Source organism: Amblyomma americanum, chromosome 1 (genome assembly GCF_052857255.1).
Source record: "Amblyomma americanum isolate KBUSLIRL-KWMA chromosome 1, ASM5285725v1, whole genome shotgun sequence".
Classification (NCBI taxonomy): Eukaryota; Metazoa; Arthropoda; class Arachnida; order Ixodida; family Ixodidae; genus Amblyomma; species Amblyomma americanum.
In genome coordinates, this window is record NC_135497.1 from 255913638 (window position 1) to 255941007 (window position 27370).

A 27370-nucleotide genomic window follows, 5' to 3' on the forward strand; every position below is an offset into this window, starting at 1 on the left:
GTAAGGGAAGGAATAAAGGAGGGAGTGAAAGAAGAAAGGAAGAGAGAGGTCCCGTAGTGGAGGGCTCCGGAATAATTTCGACCACCTGGGAATCTTTAACGTGCACTGACATCGCACAGCACACGGGCGCATTAGCGTTGTTAATAATAATAACAATAATTGGTTTTTGGGGAAAGGAAATGGCGCAGTATCTGTCTCATATATCGTTGGACACCTGAACCGCGCCGTAAGGGAAGGGATAAAGGAGGGAGTGAAAGAAGAAAGGAAGAAGAGGTGCCGTAGTGGAGGGCTCCGGAATAATTTCGACCACCTGGGGATCTTTAACGTGCACTGACATCGCACAGCACACGGGCGCCTTAGCGTTTTTCCTCCATAAAAACGCAGCCGCCGCGGTCGGGTTTGAACCCGGGAACTCCGGATCAGTAGCCGAGCGCCCTAACCACTGAGCCACCGCGGCGGGTAATTTCTCATTTCGGTATAAAATGGAGATGCTTCCGTGTCGGTAACTATTCGAAGTTGTATCGTGGTCAACCGTTCATCGAAAAGCATTGATTCACCTTCTGTTATAGTATTGTAAGGGGGTGAGCATAGAAGCGAATGCCGGAACGGGTCACCGACGTGCCCTAACGAGGGCGCGGGAAGAGCGCCCCGTAAAACGACAGTACACGTTGCTGGCGGGAGTCAGACTGGCCCCTCTCCTTGAAAAGCGGGGGAGCGTTTATTATCTTTTCCCTTTCCCCCGTGCAGCTGGGTGCCGCTGAGAAGGCGCCTGCGGTGTCCTTGGCGTCTGCTGCCTTGGGGAATCATCACACCCCTCCCTTTGTTGTGAAGCCTGCTGCACGGTACTGGGGACGAGCCGTGTCTTGTTTACGCCTCTACAGTCCGTAGTAGATAACAGGCTTCCGGACCCGGGTAGACCGACGAAGCTGGGGGTCTAAAGGGGCCGCACTTGACTGCTGTTGCCGCGCCGAGGCTGTTGTAGACGGCTCGGTGCTTAATGAGCAGCGAGGTGGGTACAGCTGTTCGGTGTCCGTTGTCGCTGCTAGTGCAGGAGGAGGCTCCTCGTCGTCTGAGAGAACGCCGGGCGTCCTTCGCGGTCGCACGTGGTCCGCGTGCCTGTTCCACAGCGTTCCGTCTTCGAGTTCTATTTGAAGCGACGAAGAACTTGTGGGATGGCGAACCGTTCCGGCAATCCAAGCTGGGCCTGGTCGGAAGTTCCTAACAAAGACGGGCTCGCCGGGCGAAGGCAAACAGCTTTTGCGTGCGTTACTGTCGCAGCGCATCTTTTACTTCAATTGCTTGAAGTCCGCATGCGCCCTTAGGCCTGGGTGCATTCGCTGAATGGGCGTTTGCAGCTGCCTGCCCATGAGGAGCTCAGCGGGAGGGGACCCAGTAAACGCGTGAGGCGTTGTTCTGTAGGAAAGCAGGATCCTGTCGATGTTTGGAATGTCATGTGTAAAAAATATGGTCCGTAGGCATCGAATTGTGGCGTCCGCTGAAGGTGCATGAACGGGAACCACCTCTACCCATTTAGAGTAGGCATCGACTAGGACGAAAAAGTAGTGTCCTTGAAATGGACCACCAAAGTCGACATGCAGCCTAGACCATGGTTTCTTCGGAAACGGCCACGGATTAGACTGTGCTTTCCGTCCCATTCTCTGGTGTTCTTGACATATTTTGCATAGTTGCACTTTCTGTGCGATGGTGCTGTCTAGTCCTTCCCACCAAATGTGGCTCCGTGCGACTGCTTTCATCTTTTCCACACCTGGGTGAGTTTCATGAAGGAGATCAAGAACTTCTGCTTGTAGTTCTTTAGGAACGACGACTCGTGTTCCTCGCAGAACGCAGTTCTCATGAACACTAAACTCTGTACGGTTCTTCTGAAATAGTGTCCAATCACTTCCTCTTGGCAGCTCTTCACCAGTAAGGAGCGCCAGTCGTAGGCGTGACATAACAGGATCACGATCTGTAGCTTTGGCGATGGCGGATGGTGAAAGAAGTCGAGGATATGCACTTTCAATCATGAAGATGTCAGCAGGCTTGGGTACTGTGCCTGGCTCTGTGGGAAGCGGTAGTCGGCTCAGCGCGTCGGCGTTGCTGATGCTGGTGCCAGGGCGGTACACAAGCGTGTACTTGTACGCTGACAGGGTAATTGCCCAGCGTATCATTCTCGGTGATGATCTGTCGGGAATAGGCTTGTCCTGTCCGAGAAGTCCCAGAAGTGGTTTGTGATCAGTCACCACTTAAAAATCTTGGCCCCAGAGATACTTATGAAACTTCGATACGCCGAAAATTAAGGCAAGGGCTTCTTTGTCCAGCTGACTGTAATTCTTTTCTGCTGGAAGAAGGCTCTCGATGCGAAGGCAATGGGACGTTCCCCTGTTTCATCTCGGTGTGCGAGAACAGCTCCGATTCCGTACGGTGAAGCGTCGCAACTGAGAACGATTTGCTTCGAAGAATTGAAATGATGCCGTACCGGCGCAGAAGTCAGGAGAACTTTACTTTCTTTGAAAGCTTGTTCCTCTACGCTTGTCCACTTCCAAGGATTCCAAGGAGTTTCTTTTGTAAGTAGCAGATTCAAGGGCCGGAGAGCTGTCGAAAGGTTAGGCAGAAAACGCCTGTAAAAATTAATGAGTCCAAGGTAGCTTTGAAGTTGCTTGACGTCCTTGGGACATGGAGCATTCACGACAGCTTCTATTTTCTTTGGTGTTGGCCTCACTCCGTCCGCGTTTATGACATGGCCCAGGTACTCAACTTCTGTCGCTAGAAATGAACACTTCTCTAGCTTGAGCTTGAGGCCTGCTTCCTGTAGACGCTGTAGTACACTGGCTACGTTGCTCAAGTGATCTGCGTCGTCCAATCCCGTTACCAAGATGTCATCAAAGTAGACGGTAACATGGCGCATGTCTTGTAGCAAATTTTCCATTTCTCTGTGGAACATGGCCGGCGCTCAAGCTACTCCGAAAGGTAGTCTGGTGTACTGGAAGAGGCCCTGAGGCGTATTGATGGTCACTAGCTTCTGTGACCTCGTGTCAAGTTCTACCTGCTGGTAAGCGTCTTTAAGGTCCACCCTCGTAAACTTTTTGCCACCTGAAAGTTTCGCCCATAGGTCCTCGACTCGCGGCACAGGATATTTTCCCAGCAATGTGGCACCGTTAATTGTGACCTTGAAGTCGCCACATATGCGCACGCGGCCGTCTTGCTTGAGCACAGGAACAATTGGGGCTGCCCAATCAGACGTTCTGACGGGTGTAAGTACCCCTTCTCGTTGCATTCTTTGCAATTCTTCTGCAACTTTGTCTTGCAATGCAAAAGGAATCGTTCGTGGTTTGAAGAATTTTGGAGGTGAATCTTCCTTGACAACAATTTTGGCTTTCACACCTTTGAATGTTCCTAGTCCGTCCGAAAATACTTCTTTGTAGCAAGTAAGCAGCTCGTCAACGCTCGCAAGTGAGTCAACGGATCTGACGTCATTTAGGTCGAGCTGAAGCGCACTGATCCAGTTTCGTCCGAGAAGGGTTGGACACTGGTCCGGAGCTACAAACAAAGGCAGTGTTGCCTCTCTTCGTCCGAACTGGACTGAAACGGTAACCTTGCCCCTAACGGCTGTCAGTCTTCCGCAATAACTCTTCAGAATTACGTCTGATGGGTCTACTGAGAGCTCGGGAAACCGCTGTTGGAATGCGGTCTCCCCTATTACGGAGACACTGGCCCCCGTGTCTAGCTTCATTCTAAGAGGCCTGCCTGCGACTTGCAAAACTGCTAAAAACGGAGGAATTGTTTTCTCGCTGTTCATCTGCCACGTCTCGTAGACCTGTGACTGGATTTCAGGAAGATTTCCACTGTCCTCAAGGCTGTGAACTGGCTTCTTTGTTTGCCTTTGCGTACTGTGCTTCCTTGACACGTTCTTTTGCTTCATGTCGGCAGCCTTTGAGCGGCATACTCTGGCCAGATGCCCAATCTTGCTGCATGCGTTGCACCGGGATTTGGCGTGCTGGCATACTGTTGCGTAGTGCGGCTCTCCACAGCGATAACAACTTATCGTCTGTTTCATTTGCTTGCTCATCGCACTGTGAACTGTCTGCGCTTCGATCATGCCCTGAGCTTGCATCATCATGCTTGAGTCTCTTTTAGCCGTCTCCATTGCAATTAGAAGCTTGACTGCGGACTCGAACGTCAGGTTTGGCTCTTCAAGCAGGCGTCGTTGCATTGACGCGTCATTAATGCCGCAAACTAGTCTGTCCCGCAGCATGTCAGGAAGGAAGGTGCCGTACTCACAGTTTGTTGAAAGCTTTTTCAGTGATGCGGTGTAGTCGCTAACAGACTCCTCCGGTTGGCGAGAGCGACTATTGAATCTGAAGCGGCAGACCACCACGGAAGGCTTCGGAATGTAGTGACCCGAAAGCACGGAAAATATCTCGTCGATAGAGACTTGATCTGGAGTTTTAGGCGTCAGCAGGCTCCGTAGTAAGGAATAGGTACTGGACCCGCAGCAAGTCAGGAACACGGACTTTTTCTTCTGCTCTGGAACGCTGTTGGCGTCGAAGAACAGCTTGACTCGCTCAAGGTACTCCGTCCAGGCTCCTCCCCCGTGGAATGGCTCCAATGCTCCGTAGGCCGGCATGGTTGCAGATGATGCGATGCCGGAAAACTTTTACCTCGTCGCCAGAATTGTTATAGTATTGTAAGGCGGTGAGCATAGAAGCGAATTGCGGAACGGGTCACCGACGTGCCCTAACGAGGGCGCGGGAAGAGCGCCCCGTAAAACGACAGTACACGTTGCTGGCGGGAGTCAGACTGGCCCCTCTCCTTGAAAAGCGGGGGAGCGTTTATTATCTTTTCCCTATCCCCCGTGCAGCTGGGTGCCGCTGAGAAGGCGCCTGCGGTGTCCTTGGCGTCTGCTGCCTTGGGGAATCATCACACCTTCCTTTCCTCAAAAAAAATGTAACACATATTTGTTGGTACTCAAAAATCTTCAATAAAATGCGGCAATCAGATTCGGTTCTTTCCGTTCGTTGAAAGCGACTTTGCGCGCTTATTCGCAAAGATGCCGGTGGCTCTAGTGACTTTCATTAAAAGCGTGTATTTACAACTCCTTAATAAAATAAAAACCTAGCGAACAAGGAATCAAAACCTAAAGAAATGCATGAAATGAGACTTAAGACTGTGCAGCGACGCGGAAAACAGTTGAGAGAGAATGATAGAGTCAGAAAACAAGCCAGAGTAAATGACATCCTATAGCTCAGATGAAGACGAACACTTGGACAAAAGGCCAGCGAGAGCAACAACCCAATGCGAACAGATAACCGGTGGTTCCTTAGGGTAAAGGGAGTAGTTACCAATGAAGGTAAACCATAACAGGGGGCGGCAGATAGTCAGATGGGCGGATGAAAAGTTGGCCGCAGTTGGCGCTAGTCAATCGGGGGTCAACAGGAGTGGCCTTGGTCTTGCAGGGGCGCAATAAGGCTGAGTATGCTTACGAAAATGCACAAGCATATAGCGCTGAAAAGCTATGTCGATGAAATCAATGATTCGGAAATACTGTTCATTGAAGAGCTCGCGTCAAACGAGTGCTGTATCTTGTTTTACCTTGGCGGTTTTATTTTGAAAGGAATTCTAAAATTCATAACTTGTGCGCAGTGCAAGGCTGCTCTTCTTGGCAACCCTGACGATGAGTATGCTTCCCTCACTGCGCTCAAGGAATACGTCAGGGATGGACAAAACCTCCTATATCCCAGCAGGGATGTAATGAAAACACTGAAAAACTATGAAGAGCATTTTACAGGCGTCAATTCATGGTGTACCGGCACATTTTTCACCATGAAGTCGCCACTTCGTTCTTTGGTCGCATATCTTGAAGAGGTAGACAAGCCCTCTGTGAAGACTTGCATGGCTCACAAAGAGCGAATAAGAAAAACGTTGACTGCTGCGTATGCCAGAGTGAGGCTCCGAATTCATCTTCGCCAAATTCCGAGCCCTCATTCTAGTGGCCACGGAAGCAAAACTCGTGCTGGAGTCAGCCTTGTGTAACCGAGCCAGAATATGAAGTTCCGCGAAAGTTTAGCTTCGAAGCCTGAATTCTGCATCTATGTATATATGCAGGCACAATTTTTTTGTCAATTACAGTCATCTATTTAACACAGATGTCTACTTTGAAAAAGGCCTATAATGTTTACGTTCCCATTAACAGAAATTTTGGTAACTTTATTGTGTTTTCATAACCACTGAATAAATGATTTCATGTTTTCTTGGGTAACAGTTTGTGTTCATCTAGGTATACCGAGATGAACAGGCAAGTGCTTATATTTTATTACCGTTGCTGATAATCGTTTCTTCAAAACCTGCGAAACCAAGACGCTGTGTCATTGACCGCGTCTGCTCAGTTTCTTACCCATCCATTGCACTCACTTGTATTAGGGACATTTATAGCTAAAATCTTCAAAAAAAGAACGCCAAACAAGCTTGGACAGAAATCACCCGTTGCGTTTCAGCAATCTATTAAACTTGTTGGTTTGAAATTAACTACGAAAGAAGTTAGCAGGATTAAATAATTTCAATTGAGGGAGGTGTGCTCTAAAATAAATTTTTAAACTTCCCCCTCCACGCAGTGGTTTGTGTCATTTTTCGAGCGTTCTGTTCGCCCGGAGATTAAACATGCGTAGGAAGGACAGCACCAATGGGTCTGCCAATACCCGCGGCGGTATGCAGAATATGCCTTGACATAACCGTCATCGAGATTTACCTCATCTTAAAAGCGGCTCAAAACTTTTTATTGCATGCTCCTCTGCTTAGTAACGGTTCCCTTCATCCTAGTCTATCGCAAAACTCGGTAAATAAACGTTTTCAGGAATTTTTTTCCTCTCCTTCTCTAGGAGGATGGTTGCTTGACGCGAGTAAGCTAGCTGACGACGCAAATTTATGTTGGGGTTGAGTGCTGTTTAGACGCACCAACGGGTTCAGTGCATAATTAGAGTTAGGTTTTGAACTATAGCAATAAACTCGAGAAGCTTCACTGACATAATTGGCGCATATCTTGCATACCCGCTTTCCTTGTTAATGTCGACGCCTTGATGTTGGCTGCTTGTCCCGTTTTTAAAAGCAGAAGGCTCTCCAACAAAATTTAGTATCCTATTGTCATGTAAAACAGAAGCGCACCGCAAGACTCCTTATTTTTCTTATTTTAAGCGCCCTCCGCAAGCGAGAAGCGAGCAGCCCTCCCCCAATGAGAACGAAACCCATGCCGCGGGAGCGAGAATGGCGGCCGCCGTAGCAGACGACGCAGATGTCCTCACCCTGAGCGGGGTGCGCTCATCGAGGCACCCTAGGCTAGAGCTCCTGTCCATGCAGTGAGGAGGCACTGGTCCATGCTCCTGTCGGCAGTCGCCACCACTACCACCACCATGGTTCCCATGGTCGCCACTTTTGCCTCCACGCCGCTGCTCTCCGTTCGATTCGCAGCACTCACTCCACCAGTCAGCACGCCAGAGTGAGCAACGCCATTTCCGGCAGTTTCAGTGCAGCTTTTGGCACTGGCTACGTCCGGAACGAATGGTCGAGTGCAGTCCTGGTCGTCTGCTAGCCTTGGCGTTGACAGCAGAGTGCAGTCAGCTGTTTGCCGCCCACCTCAACGGTTGCCAATTGACGGATGTTAACATCCCGAACCGCGTGAAGAATTTTCAAACGGCACATCGCATCGAAGTGTTGCCGTGAAGAAACAGCCTGCATGTGCACCTCGCGGCAGCAGCCGCGAAACGCACGTGCGTTCTTTTACCGAGCGACTAGCGCGCCGAGTTACAATGTGGTTTTTACAACAACGTGTATCATGCTGCATGACGTGTTTGCTTTTTAGTTAACATACATGTTGTCGAGTACTGCTGTTATAACTTTATCGGTCTAAAGGAAATAAGCCGGTGACGGGTCTGTCGAGAGGTGCGAGGTGCCAGCGCTAGGCCACCGTCCGTGCCCTCAATCGCCGCATTCTCGGGAGGGGCACGTACGAGAGTCGGGCTACGCACTGGTTGGTGAGTGGGATAACTTGAGTTTCTGTAGTTGGACTGTTTCGGCACTGACCTCTCAGCGGTTACAGTTTTCCTGAACTAGACCTGCACAAAGTCTGCACTTTTTTGGAACGAATGGCGTCGTGCAGCGCCATGGTGCACCTCTGGAACGAATAGCGAAGTTTGCGAAGTGCAGTTAGTGCAGTACCGCGAGAGACAGTTCATGTAGTGCAGACGCATCGAACGGACCACTAGTTCACTGTAGCCTAGCGGCCCAGTGGCCCAGCCGCCTAGCTTCCTTAGCCGCCTGGCGTTGAGAAAAAGAACTACTTCTGATACATCACTAGCAAGTTAGGCCTACTGGCTGTATCGTTTGTTTTTTGGTTGGTTGTCATGTGTAGTCGGTGTAGACGCCGGTGGTGAAACGCTTGTGCGCGGCTTACGGCACTGAGTTTCGTACAATAATCACAGGAAAGCCTATGGTTACTGCCTCATGCGGCGGGCCTTCGTAAAGATCTCTGGTGTTTTGTTGCGGCAGCGAAAGCGACGGGTGAGCAAGGCAACGGCGAGAGAACCGTAGGTGGGCGCTTTTGATGCAGAAGGGAAGCGCCTCTTACTACGATCGTTTGGACCCCGTGAAACGCCCTGCTTCTGGTGGTCCGGAGGATCTGGGACAGCATGCACCTCGAAGAATGGCCATTATGAGTGAAATTGAGGAACAGGAGCGGAAAATAGTGAATGAATTCTGTCATTTGCTGGAGAAGTCCAAACAGCTCTTCAACGGTCTGAGGTATGCACACCAATTACGCGCTGGTGCTGTGCAGGCTCAAGTTTTTATCGTAACGACTGATTTTTTTTCCCTGTACTGAGGTCATTCGGTACGCTGAAAAGAGTTCAAACATTGTCCAAACTCAGCGCTTGTCACTTGGGTCTTCTTCCGAGCCCCAAAAAAGGGCATATTGCTTCCTTTCGTTTTTTTTTTTCTTCCACAGTGCATCGCATACATACGAGAAGTTTGCCATTCTCTGTTCGTAGCGTTGTAAATATTCTCTGACAGAGGAAGAACTGAGAATGTATTCTCCAGTTGATAGCTTGTTACTTTCGTGCAGGGACCTCCCGCAATATGGACACAAACAGTGGCAAGCTTATTTTGGGCGGACGTTCGACGTGTATACTAAATTATGGAAATTTCAGCAGCAGCATAGGTATGTCTTGTATCATTTGCTTGTTATTTCTGTGTTACTCAACGTGGAATCGACGGATCATTTTCTTTCCTCTTTTTTTTTTTTTCTGGTGCAGGCAAATTTTGGACATTAAGTACGGTTTAAAAAGATGGCAAATAGGAGAGATTGCCTCGAAGATTGGGCAGTTGTATTACCATTATTAGTGAGTACCTTTATGATGTGTTGCATTTCTTTCTTCTGGCTACATTCCAATAAATTGTTTCTTCACAATCTGAACTTGTGCAGCTTAGTAACTTATTATTAATGAGACTTTATGTTGAATCTTTTTGCAGCCTGAGAACAAGTGAAACCAATTACCTGAATGAAGCATTCTCATTTTATGCGGCCATCCGTGCTCGGGGATATTACTCCAAGGCGAGCAAAGAAGAGAGCTTGCCATACTCCCACCGCTCAGATTTGATGGTGAAAAAATTGCGTTATTATGCTCGTTTTATTGTCGTCTGTCTCCTGCTCAAGAAGATGAAGCTTGTGCGTGACCTAGTGCGGGTGAGCATTTTTCCAGGACAAAAAATTGTCATTTTATGCTGCCGTCTGATGTTCTAAATACTGCTGTTTGCATTTTTTTAGTTGTGTGTCATGCAGAATCATTGTAGTGCTTGCCAGTGCTTGTTAAGGACAGAGGATCTGTCCTGCACAGGCTCTGGCAAATGGTGAAGAAAAAAAAAAAAACCTATGGGATGCACATCCATAACTAATTTTCAATGCCTGTCTTGTGTAATATCCTCTGCCGAGGGCGTTTAGGTGTGTTTTGAATGAAGAAGAGATACATAAATGTGGATTATGTAAAAATAACTTTCCCACATGACTCTTGTGTCATACAGTGAAGGCTGTGCTTGCTGAAAATAAATGTAAAAAAAAACATCGTATTGAAATGCTAGTTAATATGGCTGAACATAAGTTATAATTTGTAGTTATAGTTGATATTCAGTAAGGCCCTGAAGCCTCAATAAATTTGTGCATTCATTGTTCACTATTATTTTTTATTGTAACGTGGATAGCAGGGTCACATTTCACACACACACAAACAAAAGTTTTGTAGTCATTCTTGAGTGTTCTGTACTGGACATGTGAAATGTGCATTAATAAGGGCCAAATTAAGCAAAAATTGTTCTTAACAGGAACGCTCTTTAGTGAGGTATTTTATCTCTCTCTATTACAAGGTGCAGTGTCATGTCTGCTGACAGTCCATACATAAGTGTGCGTTATTGAAAAAAGTTGCATGCTTGCTTGCTAGTTGGGTGCTTTAGTTTTGTCATTATAGAGTTGTGTTGATGGCTTCTTTGGTGACTTTTTTGGAGTGCTTTTAGCCTGTGTGACAGTTGCTTTTGCTTCACAGGAACTTGCCAAGCAGATTGACGACTACACTGCCACATATGAGCCTGAGGACCAGTTGGAATGGTCTCTTGTGTTGGGCGAGATCAAGTCCTTTATTGATGTATGCATCATATTTCAGGATTATTCGTCAAGGGTTTTCCTTTGTTATGGTAGTTTTGTGTTATTTCCATGGCGCTGCTGATAAGTTGGAGCTTTGTTTGTCACATTAAATTGAACCTTATTTCTGCTATTTGCTGTAGTTCCCTCTTCCCTCGGAAAAGATTGCTCTGAATTTTCTAATTGTAATCCTTGCTTGAATGAAGCATATATTCTTAGTTAGCATACGTTTTACGAATTATATACAGCTAATTACGGGTGAAGCCCAGAGCAAGTATTTATGTGTAACTTGAAGTATTCTTTTGCTTAGGTAATGTGTGATGAAATGGCAGTGGGGTGTTATTTTTGTGGTAGCAGCTTTCAAACTGAAACCATGTTATTCTGGCACCTTCAAAAAAAGCATGGAAAGCCTGTTTGTCTGGCTACTAAGTGAATTCAGAACTTATGACATAGCCTGCACATTGCATTTATGCAATGTACTGCATTCATGCAATACAGTGCATTAACGTGAACGTTGTGTACATGAAATTTATTGTGCATAGCCTGATTTCTGGCAGTGATCAATGGCTTGTGGGCTCTTGTGAGGTGATGATATGATGCTTACTCTTATTTATTATTTCTTGTGCATGCTTCTGCATGTCATTTCACTGCTATTGTTAACATTTAAAAACCTTGTGTCGCTTGTGCTTGTGCTAGTCAGATGGACTCAACAGCTTGTGGCCCCCTTCCCATGGCATATTTTCCTGGCACTTGGAGTGTAAATCGCATCCCCATTTATTAACGCGATAGCATTAAAGGCCCTGTTCTCCAGAAAATCAGGTGTCAGCATCGGCGTTGTGAGCGAAAAACCACGGGCACGGCTCTGGCAGGTGGTGCCCAGAGTGCAACCTAGGAGGCAGGTGGGCCACCTAGGTCACGTGACCTTGCGGCGTCATCACAACCTGCCCCAGTGGATAGTGAGCAAACTGCCCACCGTGCCAGGTGGCAGTTAAATTAAGGGCACGCAAGGCCTACCGCTGAGCACCTGCCATTGTAGGGCAGTGGTGCATCCCTTAACTGCTGCACCACTGCATCAGGATGGTTAGGAGGACTCCTAAGGATCTATGAATGTAAAGTAGAGAATGACCTTCCGCATATTCGGGGATTAAACCATTACGCTGTCGCATCGTACCCTTAAAGCAGAGCTTAAGTGACCCGTCCAATTTTTTCAAACATTTAGTATACAGTAATTTGGGTTTCCAAATATGATAGAATTCGATGGAGGTGAAATGCAAGAGTGTGCATGTGCTATGTGATGTCAGCACATGTTAAAGACCACCAGGTGCTCTAAATTAATCCAGAGCCCCCACTATGGTATCCCTCATAGCCCACATGTCGCTTCGGGACATTAAACCCCAAAGACCCAAAAATTTATTTAAAATGTCTTGTTGCATTTATAATTTTTGGACATGTGCTTGGAAATGTCCATTGAAAAATTTCCAAAGCACAGAGGAAAATCAGAGCCCTCTCTTTGCTCAGATGTGTGCCTATGTAGGCTGGCTGCAGTGTTACGAGTGCCGATTTGCACTTAAAAGTGCCTTACCGCCTGTTGAAACACATGCTAATTGCCTTGCTGCTTTTCATAGCCACTGTAAACCATGTTCGCACTGACTTCTACCTTTTTGAGGGCTTCTACCTTTTTGAAGGAGGGAAACAATAAGACTTAACGAATCTTGCTGGATAGCAACACGGGTTCTAAATGTAGTTGAGAAAGAGTTTTTTACGGCACTTAACCTCCTTCCTTGGCTGCCGCACCTGCGATTCCAATGTCCAGTATGGTGGACATATTTTTTATTGTTGGGCCTCAGGACAATATTAAACAGTCTACTACCACTGGTAAGAATGCAAACGGAATGGGGTGAGGGCATGGAGTACTAGGTAGTCATGATGTTGCCTTGTAGGGAGCCACTGCTAATAGATGTTGCTGTAGATGAACAGAAATGTGGTTACTGCCTTTGCTTTCTGTCAGAAATGCATATTTTTTTCATGTATTTGTGACAGCAGGCTTTGCATTTGTTACTTTTAAAAGGTCACTTTTTGTTTTGCATATGTGTGGGGACACGTGAATGAATTTCATTAATTTAAAAATTGCGCATTGATTTACTAGAACAAGGTGCTTGAGAGGTACAGCCTAGGTTTTGCATTTTGTGTTGCTGTTTCGTTGAATCTGGTGGCGGTTGTTCTTTAAGTAGTTTGCTTTTAGATTGAACCGCTGTTATGCTAAATCCTCTGACAAAATGAAAAGTTCAGATATAGTTGTTTAGTGTCTAGTGAGTGGAGTGTGAAAAAAAGTTGACAGATGCAACTCCTTTCAGTTGCACACATTGGTTAACATGAACCCTTACTGTGCTGCACCAACAAGCATTGTACAACACTGAGTGGTCAAAATTTTCTCTCGCTATATTCTACTTGGTGCGGAAAAAGTATTTGGCACAGAAAGCAACATAATATGAGGCCAAGAGTACAATTGCATGGGTTTCTCGTGCAGGTGCTGTTTTAACCTGGCAAAAACAGTTGTGATTTTCAGGTCTCTTTTGTGTCTCATGTAATTAGGCCCATTCTTCCCTTTTGAACATAATACGCATTTGTTCAGGAGCGTGAGAATGGCAAGCATTCTTTACAAACATTGAGGAAGCAAATGTGTGAAAAAAGAACAATTTTGTAGGCAAGACTAGTACAACTGAATGGTCAGTGACAGGTGGCATATGAAAATTCGTGAAAAAAGTCCTTAATATGTCTCGTAAATGTTCTTTTGCAAACTCATTATCATTTATGCTTGTCTTACTAGCAGCCCACATATAGTGCCTCCGTGCACCTGATATTTTTGTCCCTTTATTTTGAACTGAACCTGTGATAAGCTGTATTGCAAGGCTATTCTGGTTTTTGTTATTCTAATGTTATTCTGGTTTTTGTTTGATTACTAAGAAGACATGGGTTGGTTGTTTTTAAGGGTTTTAACATCCCAAAGCGACTCGGGATATGAGGGACGCCATAGTGGAGTGCTCCAGATAATTTTGACCACCTGGGGTTCTTTTGAAACTGCATATTTCACGGGCTTCTAGCACTTCGCCTCCATCGAAATGTGAATGTCGCGGCTGTGATCAAGCCTGTGTTTTCGGATCAGCAGCTGAGCATCATAACTACTGAGCCACTGCGGCAGCAGCCCCCTAAGGTGTTTTGAAACAAATTAACTAGCCTAAACATTGTTCTTTAGGACAAACCATGTTGTGCTGAATTCTGTTTGCATTAATTGTTATATTAATATAGTATAGTTCATTTGTTTTAATGTGTGTTATACAATTTGGGGCCTTAAGTTGTGGTTGTGGTGACCTATTGATATTTTTATTGCTTCATTGAAATATTATTCTTAGAGTACAAAAAACTCTAAATCTTATCATAAAGCATAGCATTAAACTTTGACACCATCAGCTGCTGTCTTTGCAAGAAATGAGTGGATTAGACTGCTGATCTGAGCAAATTAATTAAAATTTGCCACAATTGTGCATGACTCAGTGCTTGAGCATGGCTTGATAACTTTTAGATTGGCTGCAGCGTCTTTTTTGCATATAGGTGGTTAACTTCAGCTTTTGTGGACCCACCACTTTAGTGGCTCGGTAGTTAGGGTGCTTGGCTACTGAGCTGGAGGACCTGGTTCAATCCCGGCCATGGCAGCTGCGTTTCGATGGAGGTGAAACATAAATGCGATGTCAGTGCACATTAAAGAACCTCAGGTGGTCTAAATTAACCCGAACCCCCCCCCCCCCCCCCCACCCACTACGGCATCACTAGTAGCCCATGGGTAGTTAAACCCCACAATTTATCATTTAGGGCTTTGTGGATTGTAACTCTGGCAAGTCCAGCTATTGACAGTCAGTGCACAGGAGAAGCATTTCTTAACATATTTTATGTGTCAATTGTAGACATCCGGAGAGGCTAGTTGCATGCTGGATAAGATTGCTCCATATTGTTTTAACATACTGTGCTGTGTAGGTATCTTTACAACGCTTCATTCATATTTTTACTGGTTGGTGCTTGGTCTTTCTCTCATATCTACATTAGGCTGATAACCTGGTGAATGTGGTGGACCTAGACTCATCCTCTATAGTGCTTTCCCATCGACTGAGTCCTCTGAACACCCCTCCCATGGAGAAAGTTCCCTCCAGTCATCTGAGTCTTCAGGAGATTCTTATCATTGGCAATTGCTGCGACCAAGTGAGTGACCATGTGGTGTGCTGAGCCTGTGTTTGCCTGTGACATGTTATCATGGTTCTTTGAGAGTTTTGCTTGCTCATGTTTTTAGTTGTTTTTTTTTGCATCCTAGCTTCTAGATTTTAGTGATTAAAAGATATGAATTCTGTTTTATTTTTGTGATACATGTAGAATGCAGATAGGATGACTTGAGAGGCATGAATGCCATGATGCCTGCTAGGAGAGTTATTTTTTGCATGGTTGGTATTTTATTGTACAAAGCAATAAAAATAACTGCAAGGGCAATTAATGTATTATTAGAATCTTGTGGGGGGGGGGGGGGGGGGGGGGGGGGGAGAATAGTGTTTAGCTTATAATCTGTATGGTGGTGCTGATAATCAGTAGTTTAGGCGATAGAAACTCTTTAGGAGCTGTAGCTTTAAGGGCTCAGTGTTTGTATAGTCATTTTGTGGAGCTCTGTCGCATTGCCATGTCATTCAGTTGCTACCTTTACTCAAGCCTTGGATGTTGCCCTGGCGAATTACTTTTATGTGTGGAGAGAAACATTTAAACGGATGTAGGCATTGTAATTTTTTTCATATTAATACTGCTTTTCTGTAGGTTGTCAACACTGTCCAAAATGATAGTTTTTATTTTTGTGGGAATTTGCGAAGAATTCTTGGGTGTTGAGTTGTCCATCTAGCCCGGTAGAGAATACAGCACAAACTAGGGTGGTGACAGTGTGCATATTATTGCACTTACCAGTATAGTGCATATGTATGTTTGTTTTGTTGCTCTTATTAGGCTTCGCGTTAATGCTCTCATTCCAGTACTGATGTATGAAAGGCATATGTATGTTACACTTTCAGGATGCTTTTGCAATGCTTACATTTTTCTAGTTATGCTGCAGTAAACAAATTTCATGCTTTTTTAAGAACACTGGGCAAACGTGTATTTGTTAGTTTCATCTGTTGTAAGCCCTGGCCTTGCGAGTTTCATGAAAGCGGTAATGGCATGTTCTAAGTATAGAATGTTGGTGACACTGGAGGGCCCTTTTTTCTAGAGAGAATACAAATGCCTTTAGTTGTGTGCTTGCATGAAGTGTTTCTGATAGGCCTTTAGCTGCAAGGAGCTGGAATAGGTCTTGTGTATGAGCCAAATGCCTTACATCCTATTTCTTCCTAGAGGCAACGCATGTGCTGGCTGCGAGGGCTGAGCCTTAGGCGGCTGCTGTTTGCGCTTGCCACAGTGTGTTCTGTTGGGTCTGTATGTTACCCTTTTGCGTAGTACCTGTCTGACAGTGCTTGCTTTAGCCCTCTCCTTGGAGGCAGTTCTTCGGCCTAGTCTCTTTGTGGTCTTGTCCATTGCCTCTCTCTCAATCACTCTCTCTCTTTCTCCATCTCTTTCATTCTCCTGAAGTGTTGTGCAGTACCATGTCTCCGTTACAGTCTGTTTACACCACTTGCACCTATATTTGTAAACATTTTATGCCAGCTGGCACACTGTTGCAATAAAAGAAAATTGTTTAAGGGGGAGGGTGTGGAAATATTGACAGATATGTTTGCTTTGTAGTGAATACTCAGCTGCTGGGAACTTACCTACAGTGTGATGAATATCTGTACTTGTGCATTCTGCAGAGAAAATCATGTTGTCAGCAATAGCACCGTGCAAGCTGGATGGTTTTGTTTTAATGTCAAAGTACTTAAAATGGAAATGTTGTTTCACATTTGCTAGAAATGGTAATACTAGCAGCACCTGCCTATTGTTGCCATTGTATTTTTTCATCAGCAGGTGGCTTTATGTAATGTGCATTTAGTTTTTACCGTACAGATGGTGACATGGCAAACTTGTTTGATTACATAACTAGTCTTAGCTTGAGTATTGAGCTGTGTTGTGGCACTTTGCATTTGGTTTCTTTTGTTGCCAGCCAGTATACAACTAATAATTTTTATAAGCTTGGTCTTCTGTACTATTTGCAATCTGAAACCTTTTTGTGCAATTTTGACAGTCTGAATGGAACCATTCTTATGTGAAAATGCTTGATTAAATATTTATTTTTGTTTCTCGAGAATTTTTGGGTTGCATACCAATAGTTTGGAAAAGTCTCGTATAGCTCGAGGCATTCTCAAGGGCGGAGACTAGGATGTTCACAGCATGTATTCTAACAGAACAAGGTGTCACTCATTGGCATATTTTTGCATTTAATTCACTATAAACAGTGCAATCTTAACTGTTGTTGTCCTCAGAGTTCTCCTGAAGGAAGTGCAGCCTTCTGTTCAACATCTAATTGCTTTCAATATATCCAAAGGGTCCTTTTTGGGGGGGGGGAGCCTGAATGTCTCCAAAAAACTGCTCAATAAGGTTCCGTCAATACTGGAAGTGTCTCTGGGCCTTCATTCTTTGAGTGGCCAGTTGCATTTGCATAATTGGAACGTTGGCAATAATAAGGAACAGCTAGCAGCCAGAGAAAAAGCTTCTTGCACCACTGAACAGATTTCCTTGAAAATGCATGACTTGCACAATAGTGGTCAACTCTGTTAACTGCCCTCGTATTAATAATCCATGTTGCTTTCATCATTGTGATCAACAGGGATTATTACTGTGTCATCTTAATCAAGAACATACTTCTTGTCACTCAAGTCATCTTCATTACATTTAAACTTGCCGGATTTGTTTGTAAAAAGAGTGCGGTCGAAGTGTTGTTGTGCTAAAGTGTGCCATGCTGCATATGGAATGCACACTGTAATCTTGCTGTGCCCTCTTTTGTCAAAACAGTGACACCTTGAATAGCATCAGTTTAAAGAATCTTCAAGGGCTAGTGCCACCAATCAAGTAAAAAAAACCTGGCTGTTTTGTGTTGAAGTGAGTGTGACAGTGCTTGGTGGGCCCTCCATGACATCTGACCAGAACTGCCCTTCTTTAATGTTCGGTGGGACCTATCTGATAACCAGATTTATTGCAACCAGTCTTCAGTGAGTTTGGGAGGGAAGTGGGAATTCTCCTGTCCCAATTCCTCTTGCTCCCTTTTCTACTCTTACTTGCTTACTGGTCATTCTCCTTCCTTCTGTGCCCCTGCCCATAAGCCATCCACCTCATCAATGCTTACGAATTTATGGAATTCAGCCAGTGAGTCATCCATCTTATTATTGCTTAATTCACTCGTTCATTGCACCTTCTCTTTGCAACGAAAGCAGAAAGATCCCTCAAAGGGACAGTAAAGATCATTTTGTACATCATCCATTTGTCTCATGGAAATATAGTTCAGGCTTTCTAAACTACAGGGATGGCATTTCATATGTATTTAAATTAAGGGTGTGTGAATATTAAAAATTTCGAATATGTTTGATATTCGGTTCATATTTGTATTCGAGAAATTGATATTAGAGAATTTTCAAATATTTGCCTGCGATCGTATACTGCGCCGACTTCCATAAATTTGACCATGGCAAAATCACAATATCTGGGTAAATTATCCGATGGCCAAGTATAAATTGCCAGGAAAACAATGCAAATGTGTCCTTATCGCTTCTGCGGTGTTTTATCTTTTGGACCGATCGCATTCGGACGCTGCTAGGCTTAACCTGAAATTCCACAAGTAGGCTTTCCCACATATTCATTCATTCATTCGTTCATTCATTCATTCATCTTTATTCGACATCTTTACAGAGGTCTGGAGCACAGACAAAAAGCTGAAGACGACAGCTTGACAGGGTCTGTGCCCCTTAACAATTCATGTTCGTACAGACATGTATAACACCTTTATGACACCTGTATGACATGTATGACACCTGATGTGAACAAGATGGCATACCACCCGCTTAGAATAATCGCACCGGGAAAACTTGCTGGTTTTTCTTTGATGCTTCTGTAATGTGTTACATGCTTAATGCGCACACCCTTGGCATTCGTCCTGTCGCTTTCAGATCTCTCCTAGCATGAGCTCTGCCATCTCATTTTGGTCAACTATGATATGCAGGAAAGTTCACTTGTGGGAGTTTACACAAGGCTCCTGAAGGGGCAAGTTGATGTGTCATAGCAGGGCAAGTGGTCGTGTAAAAGTCATGTCTATTGCACGGTGCATTGTAACCCGTGCACTTCTTAAATGCGCTTAATGGAAGGCGTGATGACGCTAGAAGAGCCCTTATCGCCAGGCCAAAAAATAGCCTGGCCACGCAGTTTCGGTCTTTGAACTCCTCCACTAACCCGCGGCGACAGCAGCTGTTGGCCAGCTCATTTGCCGGTCGTCCGAACCCAGCTTCGCACCACTTTCGGATGCCGACTGGCATGCTATTGGTCATTTCTTTCTCCTTTTTAAAAGCAGTCTCCCCATTCCAACGCCCATATACGTTCTCCTCATTTATATCCGCTTTGTTCCAGCGCGCCGAAACTGCATGCTCGTCACAGGCTTTTTGATGTTTGTGCAATGAGCCTCCGCATAAGGCTTAACCACATTTTCGCATTTTCGGCATTTTTTTTTTCAGGGGTGCAGGGCATAAATCGACCTTTGGATAATCCGGGCATTTCTTCTGGTTTATTGAAATCCAAGTTGATAAGATTTTGCTAGCCATCATGTTAGCTTTAGTTGTCAGTCGTGTCATTTCATGGATTTCATTTTGCATGACCACAATACAGGCTGCATACTGTCATGCTGTCTAATCAAATAGTATACATTTCTGTGCACATCGGGTTTTTTTATATGGTGCTGAGTCAGTCTAGGTTTTGTTTCAGTTGCAAAGACCATGCACTGATTTGAAGGGAAGAAAAAAAACTAAGGGCAACAACATTTGCCTGTATTTCTTTTCCTTAAATATTTTTTCAATATTCGGTTCAAGACTCGGAAGCCATTTGTTCTTCATATTCGTATTCGATTTGTATTCGAAAATTTCGTTATTTGCCCACCCCTTATTTAAACACAATTTTTATTAGGAAATTGCTTTCAGTGAAGCTCTTTGTATCTTCTGCATCTCTGCATAACTTGGGACATAATCCTTGATCACAGAATCTATGATGATGCATGTGGAGACACATTAGCATTGACCTATACTGTATTAATGTATGCCAGTTACGCATGTGTGGTTGCAGGATGTTGAGCAGGGTAGGGCGTGCATCTGCCACTGCACATGCACAACAGACATATGTTAATCCGGTATATGTCTGTGCTGATACGTCCCTGCTAAGCTAAAACGCTAATAATTCCTAAAGCTTACCCTGATGCTGAACTTTCGGTCTTTACTTTATCCTCACTTAAATGGCCCTGCTTACTTACCAAAGCCATGCCTTTAGCTTGACTTCCTGTTATGCAGGCACTTGAATGATAGTTCAGCTTTTCTGCGTCCGCTGAAATGAATGGCTGTTGTTATGATTACGTGGCACTGTCCGCTAAACTCAGCCAGGGAAAGTTGTATATTGGGGGATATAATATTAAGGACAGCAATTTTCCATGCAGTTCAAGAATGTATGGCAGCAGAAAATGTCACTGACTTGGCCAATTCAGCGGGTTTATGAATCAATAAAATTCACGTATTCATCTAGGACCCCTGATCTCGTTGAGAGCTCAATGGCGGTTTGATTCAGTTCAACTATTCATCATCAAAACTCCTGTTGAAAATAACATGTAACAAAGGTATGCTGGTTTATATAATGACTTGGTGTGCTAATTAAGCTGATATGCTCTTGCCAACACTATGAGAATGAAGTGGTCTGTTCTAATTATTTTGTAATGCAAGGAGTTCATGCAAGCACTACTGCCATCGCAAAGCGTTTTCAATACACATGTAAATAGATGTAAGCTTTGTAGCATGGGAGAATGTTCCAGTATTATACAAGTAGCTTATACAATTAGTACACATGATCCAAACTCACTTTAATGTATTTTTAAGGAATTTGATTCCAGCACTATTGCCTTTGGAGAAATACTTTCTTTGTATGCTGACTAGTGAACTATTGCTTGTAGTTAAAAAATACCAATCTTTAGCTGTGACCCTAGATTGGTAACATATTTACGTGCGTGAGTGATATCGTAACTGGAAAAATTGCTAGCACGATTCTTCAGGGTTCAAGACCAGTCCAAAGATCTGAGATAGCTTTTTAACCCACACCTCGTCCCATGAACAGGCCATAGAGCCATCCCAATAAAACTTGTTCTGTCATTCAATCATCAAGTTATAATACTTGTGGTTTTGACAAATGCTTATGAAAGGGCAGGAAGTCTCAAACATGTGTTTAGTTTACTTTGTGCTTCTCTTTCTGGTCCATCGTACTGGCAGTGTTGAGGTTGGCGTATAGTTGGCCCCAGCTAGGTGATGGGTGTTGGAATTCCATTAAGCATGCTCGAGGACTTGGGAAGACATTGTGTGCACAAGTGGTAAACTGGAAGTTAAAAATGATTTATTAATAAATGGATTCAGAATATAGAATCATAGTGATAACAACTTCCTTTTTCATTGCTTTATTTAGTGCAGTCATGTACTCAGAGTAATGTCTCCAAAAGTTCATTACTAGGATATGACTGTTGTGTTTTAAAAATCTTCATGCTGTTATTTTGGTGTGCTGCTGAGGTAGTACACTTATTGTGTTGCAGCAACGAGCAGAATTGCATTTTAGAAATCTTGAAAACTGATTATTACGAACAGCTAGCTACAAATCTCTAATCACAACCATGCAGGTATCTATAATAGTTAACAGTTGGCTGTTAGAGTGGAGTTAACTATCTCTCTCACCTGTTTTCTGACGTCCGCCACCAGTGGCACAACTTTGACACAAGGAAACAAGTCTTCTTGCCGCAAAAAACTCATGATGTCTACACCAAAAAGGACTCCATGATCACTGTTTTGAAATGAATGGCGCTCTAGCCTAGCCTCGGGGATCTGTGCTAAAAAAACTATGTCGACACACTGCACTTTATTTGCGAAATTGGCTGGTGATGCTGACACCTGTATTTTATTTTCTTGTCTTTTCTAACTTATAAAAGCTCGGTTTATGGTGAGAGTGGTCTCTTTGTAATTAGAATGCAGTACACTATTGATACAAGCTGACATTTTGTTCTCAGTGTGCCGTTAAACAACCCCAGGTGGTTGAAGTCTAATCCAGAGCTCTTCACCATGTTATGTGTAATAGCCCCCAGCATTGCTATGGCACATGGAAATCTATTAGCCTTTAACCCAATTACTAGCTCAGGAACTGACTAGCAGTTGCTAGAACCTTGCTGACTACCTGAAGCTGTGTTGCCTGCCTCTCGTGCAAATTTTTTCAGAAGACCTGTTCAAATGTTGCAACTGTGTGCAAAACTAGTTAGCGTAGGTGTTGTCACTATGCTCTTTGAAGGACTTGCTGCCTGATGAAGGGAACACACTAGTTTTAGTGTGCAGATGTATCCGCATTAAGGAGTATAGATGCGAAATTTTGGTTGCTTTTATTTGTCTTTGTAGTGATGTGTAACACACAAATAAACCTAAAAGCCGCTGCGGTGGCTCAGTAGTTATGGCGCTCGGCTGCGGACCTGAAAGACGCGGGTTTTATCCTGGCCGCGGTGGTGGAATTTTGATGGAGGCAAAATTCCTGTGCGATGGCGGTGCACGTGAAAGAACCCCAGGTAGTTGAAATTTTCGGAGCCCTTCACTATGGTGTCCCTCATATCCTGAGTATCTTTGGGACGTTAAGCCCCCCATAAACCAAACCAGTAAACCTGGATCGCCACATGGGATTCACTTATGACTGTTAAGTAGTATATAATTGAGCTTCTTCTCTCGTGCTGTTTTGGTCATGAGAGGCATGAAAAAACTGCATTATAATCATTCGTCCTTCACTCATGTTCATGTTTCTGTCTTTATCGTAGAGAATTAAAATGATGCAGCAGCGATTATATTGAAATTTTTCATGATTCGTGTGACCTATACAGAACTGTGACATCTCACTCATCTCTTGGCTGTTGAAACCAAATCTGAAATGGCCTTAAAGAAGACATTTCATTATAAATTATTTTGCGGTCGTAGGTTAATAACGTGATAATCCACGTATACAGTCGAATCTTGGTATGACAAAGTCATACTTGCAGTCGAAAGATTTGTTAAATCACAAATTTTGTTAAGTCAAAATTCCTTAGTTTCAGCAGTCCAAATAAAGTTATATTCTTGAACATTCCTGGTAGATGGCACCTTGTAAATACAGTAGAATCTCATGATATGATTGTGGTTGCTAATTTTGCGACGATATGAATTTTAAACTTCTTCCGGCCAGAGTGTATTATATACAATGCAGTACGGTTCGGGATGATACGAACGATTTCTGAACCTGCAGCGGATGATACGAACATTGCCAGTGGGTGTCCGGTGATGATGATGCTGTTCAAAAGGGACTACTCGAGGGAGAAAAGAGACATATCAAGGGAGAAAAGGTCCAAATGAGCATTGTGGACTTTCTGGGTGAAAATAATTGAGCAAAAAAAAAAAAAAACTGTAGATATATTGAACCCGTGCTGGTGACAGGCAGCAAGCTTCACTGCACTATACAACTGGCCGGTGCTGGAGTACGCTCACTGCAGGTTTCGTATGTACAGGGTCATCCACTCTTAGTGCGAACACGCGAGTACACTTCTGTGCTCTGCGGAAGGCCACTGCGTTCGACACGGCCTCGCATGGAAGTAAAGTCGCAGATGACGCTGTGCATCACCTGCAGGTCCCTCTTCGCCTATGCCACTTTGCTGCGATAAGCTGTTGGTCGGGTGCAGTGGCACTCCGAAGAACACAGTCACACACTTGCGTGTTCGCACTAAGAATGGACAACCATGTATATGATGGATGGTGCAGCGATACGTTCTGCTCTACTGATTGGAACCCACCGGCAACAGCTGTGCATGAAAGGGCACATGCAAATCGTGGTCTGTCTCGGCTAAAGTTTTCATTTTCACCTTCTAGTCAACAAGGCTGCCGGTATGTGCATTCGATATGCGAGGACTTCATTAAATTGAAAGTGCGGTTTAAAATTACTTAATTAAATTGTGAAAAAACAAACAAACATGGCTTTCAGTGGGGCAGAGATTGGGAAACAAAAGAATGCAGTACTTAGTGAATTTTGTTATATTGAGGTTGGTTATATATCGAGGTTCACTGTACACTTTACTGCAATTTACATTCTTGCACATTACCGCAAAGATGAAAGCACACAACAAAAAATTTGGTGCCTGTATTTCTTCAACAGAGTTACAATATAGCAATATTACATGCCAATTTAATGTTGCAAATTATGTGATGTTTACATTAATCTACCATGTGTTGTTAAAAGCACTGTGGAATTTGAGACTTAGTAAAGTGGTAGGCTGTTCTGTGTAGTTTTCTTAGTTGAACATGTTTTCTTGGAATGCCCAAAACATGTCGCCTCTGATTTGCCATAGCACGATTTTTCAATCATGATGCTGTCATCGTTAATACTGTAAAATCTTATGATAGTGTCAGAGATGAATGTAGAGTGTGAAGGAGGCCTCCACTTGTGAGCTGTTCTGTAGAGTGCGATGAGTTGTCTGTAGAAATTGTGAAAGCTTGTACCCAAAGCCGCACTTACTGGCGATGGTGCATGGGGTTTGGGATGTGTGTTAGCAGCTCACCATATCTAGCATTGCATATGACATGGTGGCGAGCATCAGTTAATAACATCTTACCAAGAGTTTCTTTCATTGTGGTTGCTGTCATGGGAAGAACTTTTCGACTGCAATTTTAGTCGCCTATTATGGTGCAGAGCTCCCACGGTGTTCGTTTTTATCCCTAGTACTGTTACCAGAATACAAAAGTGCAATACTTTGAACAAGCACGTCATGGCCCTTTTAAGGAACTGCATTATTGGTAACTAAAACAATTTACTTTGCGGCTGTACTTTCCGTCAGTACCTTTTCATTCCAACTGTTAGAAGTTAGTCCTTATCTATCATTGGCCTCTTTACTGATTTGTTTTGTTCTGTGCTGCTCGACTAACAGTCGCTGCTAGGTAAAAGCTACTGGTGTTTGCACAACGGAACTTCGTTTTTAGCTACTGTTTCATACAATGACATCGGAATTGTGACATCCTAGTTTGATTAGGGCTCCTCCCACATGAATGCATGTGAGTTTGCATGGTGCATTCCACCAGGCTGCTGCCTCTTTTTAATGTCAGCATTTATTGCAAGTTGGGCTATTTTGTGGCTGTCATCGATCGGTCTTGAAAAGTTTGAGGATGAATCCCTGCTATAGCTGCATGCCTTGTGGGTAACTGATTTCACTCGAAATTTGCATAGCTGTTGCTGCTAAGGTATTGTCCTGGCCTCTGCCTTCGTTGCAGTGGCTTGATACTGTTTCTGTGAGGTGATAACCCGGAGCCAGTACATTAATTTTTCTAGATGCTCATTAAATGTGCATTTTGTGGTCCGGAATCTTTTGCTGCACTGAGCAGCACCTGTCTGTTACTCAGACAGTGTTCTGAATTACACAGGGCACTCTTATGCTGTGTGTTGAGGAGAATCACGGAGGGAGACCTGGTGGATCTCATTTTTTGTACCTCTGGGTGGACATGTTGCTTTATGTTACAATTTTTTGAGAGGGAGAGAGAAAGAAGTGGATTGAGAGGGAGAGAAATCGGAAGAGTGCTGCAGAAGGGTAACACGCGGCTTCTCTCCTGGTGTTGATGCCAAGATGGCGGACCCTCCCCAGGTGAAGTTCAGTGAGCTGACACTGGACATGTTCCGGATGCTGCAAACATTGGAGCGGGAGCCACAAGAAGACACCACACAGCTGTACGATGCTTCGCCTGCTCCGGGAAGGGTGCCTTTTGTACGTGGGTTCGAACCTTATTTTTCCTTAACAATCTGCCACTTGACAGTGAATATGCCAGTTCAGAAAAGAGATGGTAATCTTGATGTTTTATGGAAATTTAAACCCACATTTTCTGTGAGACATCTCAAGGCTGATGATTTTTTTTGGTGACGGTGCTGGTTTCTGAAGTTCAATTTGGTTGAAATGGAAATTCAGCAAAAGAGGAGGGTAAAAAAATTCAGCTCGCAAAGTGTGAGAAATTGGTTCTTACTGCCACGCACATTTTGCCATTGCGAGATTTCATTCTGAAACCCAAATGGTATGCCAAGATGCCACTAGAAAACGGTCTAGAGTGCTTTGAAGGCATGACACAGCTGTTGCAGAGTAAAGAAAAAATAGTGCGTTATAGGAAAACATGCCTAATAACCCCCAAGTGGCTATCTCAACGTGGCCAGGAGCGGAGCTTCCTTGCTTCACTTGTCGAACAGATAATTAATGTATTTACGCAAATATAAAGCGAATGTTTTCCTCACTTTATCAGTTTCAGAATGCATCCCATGTAATATTCGGAACCAGCATACAAGTATATACGAATATAACTGCTGAAGATAGCTACAGTGACTTTAATCACCAGACTTGCAAGCCGCAAAGAGAAGCCAACTTTTCTATAACCTTGGGGTAATGCATTTATTAGAGTTTGGAGGAGGAATGGTTGATAGCTACAAGTATGGATGTGCAGCGCTATGTGCGCAGTGTGCTAGCATATGCATATAGGCAAGGGTGGCGATGAATGTGGAGGGAATGCGGTTCGTCCTGTTGAGAAAGAGATGGCGATGAAAGAGTTGAGTGGAGTAGGGAAACGAAAGAACAAGCACAAGATTGGACACTCCAAAACTCTTAGCAGCACTGGTGCAGTGGTGACGGCAGCCACTACTGCGTGGCGGACAGGGTGTGTTAGCATCGGAGGCTTTGCAGTGGTCGATGGTTTCGCTTGCATTTCTAAGGCATTGCCTATCAAATAGTGTCGCCTTATCCATTGCTTCACTATTTTTGCATGCCGTCTCTATTTTTATTTTTCCAAGCCCTTGGCCCCTTGGCTGTAGGTGACTTTTGAACAAACTGTGATTGCATTATAATAATTTTTTTTCATTTTCGTAAAGTCTTGCATTATATTCGTGATCGCATTATATACATGTAAACATGGTAGTTAAGTGTAATAAATATTTTAACCAAATGGTATACATAAAGATACATGGGCGCAAAGAAAAATATTTTGTGGTGCAATTTGTTCAAAAGGTATCATTGTCTAGAAGTTAGTCGTTTTATCCTCTAAATAAAATGCTCATAACACTGGCGGAGCTTTAGTCTGCTACTGTACATTGTTAGAGGCAGTTACGGCAGCTGGAAAGGAGATGAATGTTTCTTCACATATATTTATACATACAGCTGCAGCATTGCATTTGCCTCTTTGAATCAGCAAGAAATTTTAGACTGTTATGATAGAGCATGGGGAATTTTAAGTAATGTATAGGTTGACGCAACCAATTACATATTCCGATGTTTCACTTTGAATGAAATGTAGGTGATAATGAACACAGCATGCAGATGTGTGATCTTAGAACTTATGAACAGTTAATATGCAGCTAACTGCAGCATCTTGTTGTGCACGCAAGCATGTTGTGATTGAGCTTTCCTTA

The 27370-nt window shown here is 44.0% G+C and overlaps 1 protein-coding gene across 4 annotated transcripts in view; it reads left to right on the forward strand.

Annotated features, from left to right (window-relative positions):
- Positions 1-8363: 8363 nt before the first annotated feature.
- The window catches only part of LOC144114968 (protein SCAI), a 63041-nt gene continuing 44034 nt past the window's right edge, over positions 8364-27370 (forward strand). For 2 of the 4 annotated variants that reach the window (XM_077649045.1, XM_077649047.1), the window contains exons 1-7: positions 8364-8787; positions 9107-9202; positions 9297-9383; positions 9514-9727; positions 10578-10676; positions 14771-14923; positions 25554-25691. In XM_077649045.1, the coding sequence (XP_077505171.1) occupies positions 8591-8787; positions 9107-9202; positions 9297-9383; positions 9514-9727; positions 10578-10676; positions 14771-14923; positions 25554-25691 (984 nt within the window). In that variant the 5' untranslated portion in view covers positions 8364-8590. The remainder of the gene's footprint in view (positions 8788-9106; positions 9203-9296; positions 9384-9513; positions 9728-10577; positions 10677-14770; positions 14924-25553; positions 25692-27370) is intronic. The other 2 variants (XM_077649046.1, XM_077649048.1) reach the window with 1 other exon arrangement.